General features: G+C 42.2%; 1 protein-coding gene across 1 annotated transcript; it reads left to right on the top strand.

Moving 5' to 3' along the window:
* Positions 1 to 539: 539 nt before the first annotated feature.
* LOC123990883 (keratin-associated protein 12-2-like) lies at positions 540 to 947 on the top strand. Its single transcript, XM_046291889.1, has one exon. The coding sequence runs from the start codon at positions 540 to 542 to the stop codon at positions 945 to 947; it is 408 nt and encodes a 135-aa protein (XP_046147845.1).
* The last annotated feature ends 4507 nt before the right edge of the window (positions 948 to 5454 follow it).

Below are 5454 nucleotides of genomic sequence, written 5' to 3'. Positions count from 1 at the left end.
CTGCAGAGGGATACCCATGTGTGCCACCAGCCGTGTCCTTTGGAAGCTACCCTCCAATAGAATAACTCCAGTATCCGTATAACTTATTAACATGATCAAATTAAGAAATCCGCTTGCTGATGGATTCGTGTGCAAGCTTTTTTCGTTCCTAATTATGTGCTTGAGAGAAGTATTTAGAATTTGGCCTACTGTATCCATTAATGGCCAAGCAAATGCTTAGACTGTACAGTATAAGGTATGAATGTCCTATGTACGACTGTCCTGTGTATGACTGTCCTATGTATGACTGTCCTGTGTATGACTGTCCTGTGTACGTCTGGCCTGTTTGCAACTGGCCTGTGTAAGACTGTCCTGTGTACGACTGACCTGTGTACTATTGACCTGTGTATGACTGGCCTGTGTACGTCTGGCCTGTGTACGTCTGGTCTGTGTACGACTGGTCTGTGTACGACTGACCTGTGCTATGACTGGTCTGTGTAAGACTGGTCTGTGTACGACTGACCTGTATAAGACTGGTCTGTGTACGACTGACCTGTGCTATGACTGGTCTGTGTACGGCTGGCCTGTGTACGACTGACCTGTATAAGACTGGTCTGTGTACGACTGACCTGTATAAGACTGGTCTGTGTACTATTGACCTGTGTACGGCTGACCTGTGTACGGCTGACCTGTGTACGGCTGACCTGTGTACGGCTGACCTGTGTACGGCTGACCTGTGTACGGCTGACCTGTGTACGACTGACCTGTGTACGACTGACCTGTGTACGACTGACCTGTATAAGACTGGTCTGTGTACGACTGACCTGTATAAGACTGGTCTGTGTACAACTGACCTGTGTACGACTGACCTGTGTACTATTGACCTGTGTATGACTGGCCTGTGTACGTCTGGCCTGTGTACGTCTGGCCTGTGTACGACTGACCTGTGCTATGACTGGTCTGTGTAAGACTGGTCTGTGTACGACTGACCTGTATAAGACTGGTCTGTGTACGACTGACCTGTATAAGACTGGTCTGTGTACGACTGACCTGTATAAGACTGGTCTGTGTACTATTGACCTGTGTACGACTGACCTGTGTACTATTGACCTGTGTATGACTGGCCTGTGTACGTCTGGCCTGTGTACGTCTGGCCTATTGTACGACTGACCTGTGTACGACTGACCTGTGCTATGACTGGTCTGTGTAAGACTGGTCTGTGTACGACTGACCTGTGTACGACTGACCTGTATAAGACTGGTCTGTGTACGACTGACCTGTATAAGACTGGTCTGTGTACGACTGACCTGTATAAGACTGGTCTGTGTATGACTGACCTGTATAAGACTGGTCTGTGTACGACTGACCTGTGCTATGACTGGTCTGTGTAAGACTGGCCTGTGTACGACTGACCTGTATAAGACTGGTCTGTGTACGACTGACCTGTATAAGACTCGTCTGTGTACGACTGACCTGTATAAGACTCGTCTGTGTACGGCTGACCTGTGTACGGCTGACCTGTGTGCGGCTGACCTGTGTACGGCTGACCTGTGTGCGGCTGACCTGTGTACGGCTGACCTGTGTACGGCTGACCTGTGTACGACTGACCTGTGTACGACTGACCTGTATAAGACTGGTCTGTGTACGACTGACCTGTATAAGACTGGTCTGTGTATGACTGACCTGTATAAGACTGGTCTGTGTACGACTGACCTGTATAAGACTGGTCTGTGTACGACTGACCTGTATAAGACTGGTCTGTGTACGACTGACCTGTATAAGACTGGTCTGTGTACGACTGACCTGTATAAGACTGACCTGTGTACGACTGACCTGTATAAGACTGACCTGTGTACGACTGACCTGTATAAGACTGACCTGTATAAGACTGACCTGTGTATAAGACTGGTCTGTGTACGACTGACCTGTATAAGACTGACCTGTATAAGACTGGTCTGTGTACGACTGACCTGTATAAGACTGGTCTGTGTACGACTGACCTGTGTACGACTGACCTGTATAAGACTGGTCTGTGTACGACTGACCTGTATAAGACTGGTCTGTGTACGACTGACCTGTATAAGACTGGTCTGTGTACGACTGACCTGTGCTATGACTGGTCTGTGTACGACTGACCTGTATAAGACTGACCTGTATAAGACTGGTCTGTGTACGACTGACCTGTATAAGACTGGTCTGTGTACGACTGACCTGTGTAAGACTGACCTGTGTACTATTGACCTGTGCTATGACTGGCCTGTGTACTATTGACCTGTGCTATGACTGGCCTGTGTACTATTGACCTGTGTATGACTGGCCTGTGTACGTCTGGCCTGTGTGTTCCATCACCATGCCATTTACCATCCTGACATGAACAAAACACCCTTTTCCTCTATCGATAATGCATGGATTGCATAATCAATATCTCTTTCAGGGGTTTTCAATTGACATTTTTATGGATGGCTACTTCAGCTTGCTGAGTCAGTTACATTTTAATGGCCTGTTTGTCACCCACAGGGCTTGGAAAAACAGAGCGAGATTTCTCCTCTTCCTTAGGCTTGTGCTCTATATAGCACTTGTTTGAAATACAATGTGTCAGAATTTTTTACACACATCTTCCGGTTGATATATGTATGATAGTCAGCTGAATTTACTCATTTCAAACGCTATAGGGAATGTATTTGTGTTAGTAATCCACCCAAAGGCCACTGTATAATTGGAAACCTGTGTGTTACCTATAAGTTGCGCAGCACAGGTGGGTGTTGTTGTTGTTTATATTAAAGTGGGCAGCTATCCACAGACTTTCAGCATAGCCGGAGAGATTCCTCATTTTCGAACCGGCCATATCCATTAAAGCAGCTACAGAGAAGTTGTATTCCTACTCAAAGCACTCGGCAGGAGAGTGTTCTCCTCCATTTGAATGCTTTGACGTTTGTTTCAATGTATTTTAGACATAAAACATCACAGTTGTCTTATAGAAAGTCTTAATGCTTTTTGCTTTCCGCTGGTTCAAAAATACATTTGCCAAGAAAAAATAATAAGTTATTAATCATTTAGAGCAGAGACATTTTGAAAATGAAATAAATGCATCTGTTTGGAAAAAAGCCTGAGTGGATTCTGCATCAAGGACTTTGAAAACCTTGGATTTCATCAAAAACACATACAATATAAATGTGGAAATGGAAAACAAGAAAAGTCAGAAATGCTATCTATCTTTAAAATTTTTACCTCTTACAATTCGCAGCACTGAGCCACATATAACACAAAATATCCCACTGGGCACAGACGTCATTTCAACAGCTAGTTTTGATTTACCTTTGTTTGAGTTGTCAACTAATGTGAATTCAACATGAAATCAACTAAAAATTCTCCATGTCAGTGGATTTGGGTTTAAAAGTTGGGTAAAACAAAAGATTTTTGTTGTTGAAATGATGTGGGAAGATCATTGATTCAAACTATTTTTGCCCAGTGGGATGCTTCAGATGTGAATTATTTCCAAATGGCAAGACAGACCCTCCATGACAGAACCTGATCTGACACCCTACATTTGTAACTTATTTCTCTGAAAATTAAAGAACATGTTCCTCCTTTCCTATAATTGTCCTCTCTTATAATTTATCTCTATCCTTATGCAATTGGCTGAACTTTCACTTAATTTTACTCAATATCAGTATATTGAGATCACCACAGGGCATTCACAAGTAAAGTGTTGGATTATAATGGCTTGTATTTCTATGTTCAAATTATATTCGCTCAAACAGATGCATACCAATTATCTTTCATTATACACATGTTTTGAGTCAATTTAATACTATCTTTTGTTCAACAGGTGATTCCTAGTTCTGTGAAAAACAGATACTTGCAGACTTTAAAATCGTATGACTAACATTTCCAGAACATTAACATACAACAATACCTAACGGAACTAAAAATATATTTACAAAGGTTAATGGATGTATCGAAGCCAGTGATGTTCTATTCACATGAATTAAGGGATTTCTGCAGGTGTCTGACCCTGCCCCACTCACTGCTTTAATTCAGCCTGACATTTAGGCTGATGAGCTGCTGTAGATCACCTGGGCGCTCTGCAATGGTATTTTATTTTTTATTTTTTATTTGACCTTTATTTTACTAGGCAAGTCAGTTAAGAGCAAATTCTTATTTTCAATGACGGCCTAGGAACAGTGGATTAACTGCCTGTTCCGGGGCAGAACGACAGATTTGTACCTTGTCAGCTCGGGGATTCGATCTTGCAACCTTTCGGTTACTAGTCCATGCTCTAACCACTAGGCTACCCTGCCGCCCCCATGCCATAACAGAGGCTAAAGAACAGAGGGCTGTCAGGATGGTGTATTGGAGGCGAAGTCTCTCGTTCCAAAAACGAGAGCACTACCTGAAACAAACGCGATCAAAAAACGGAACATAAAGGTAGAGCGTGTAAACTAACACCACCTAACATGAAAACAATTACACATAAAACATGATGGGAAACAGAGGGTTAAATACAAGTAGCTTCATTGGGGAGATATAAACCAGGTGTGTATGGAAACAAGGCAAAACAAATGGATATACGAAAAATGGAGCGGCGATGGCTAAAAAGCAGGTGACGTCGATCGTAGAAAATCGCCCGAACAAGGAGAGGGGCCGACTTCGGCAGAAGTCGTGACAAGGGCATGTGCCCTCACTTGCCTCACTCTCAGACAGCCCAATATTTAACAGACATTTGACATTTAATACATCTCCAACTTTGACACCCTCCAAATAGTAACAAGTTAATGAGGGATAGTTCTAATATATATAATAATATAATATATGCCATTTAGCAGACGCTTTTATCCAAAGCGACTTACAGTCATATGTGCATACATTCTACGTATGGGTGGAAGGTTCAGTTTCAGACTCCCAACTCTCAATGCCTAATGGCCATAACAAATATGTACTTCATGAGAGCTTTATATGACAAGAGTGATGGCCGACACATTATGATTTACCTAACAACAGAGCATATACTTTTCTTATCATCAGCTTTATTTACAATGCCTTCAGAAAGTATTCACACCCCTTGAGCTTTTTCACATTTGGTTATGTTGCAGTCTGAATTTAACATTGATTGCATTTAGATATTTTATCACTAGCCTACACACAATAACCCCCTAATGTCAAAGTAGAATTGTGTTCTTCAATTTGTTTACAAATTGATTAAGAATGAAAAGCGGAAATGTCTTCAGTCAATAAGTATTAAACCCCTTTTTTGTGGCAAGATTAAATACATTCAAGAGTGTAAATGTGCTAAACAAGTCACGTAATAAGTTGCATGAACTCACTCTGAGTGGCCGAGCTACAGTTTCGACTTTAAAATCTGCTTGACATTAGATGGCTAGAACTGAAAATGGTTGTCTAGCAATGATCAACAACCAATTTGACAGCTTGAAGAATTTTGAAAAGAATAATGGGCAAATGTCGCACAATCCAGGT

The sequence above is a fragment of the Oncorhynchus gorbuscha genome, linkage group LG01, assembly GCF_021184085.1.
Source record: "Oncorhynchus gorbuscha isolate QuinsamMale2020 ecotype Even-year linkage group LG01, OgorEven_v1.0, whole genome shotgun sequence".
In the NCBI taxonomy this organism is placed as follows: domain Eukaryota; kingdom Metazoa; phylum Chordata; class Actinopteri; order Salmoniformes; family Salmonidae; genus Oncorhynchus; species Oncorhynchus gorbuscha.
This window is presented reverse-complemented; position numbering and strand designations above follow the sequence as displayed.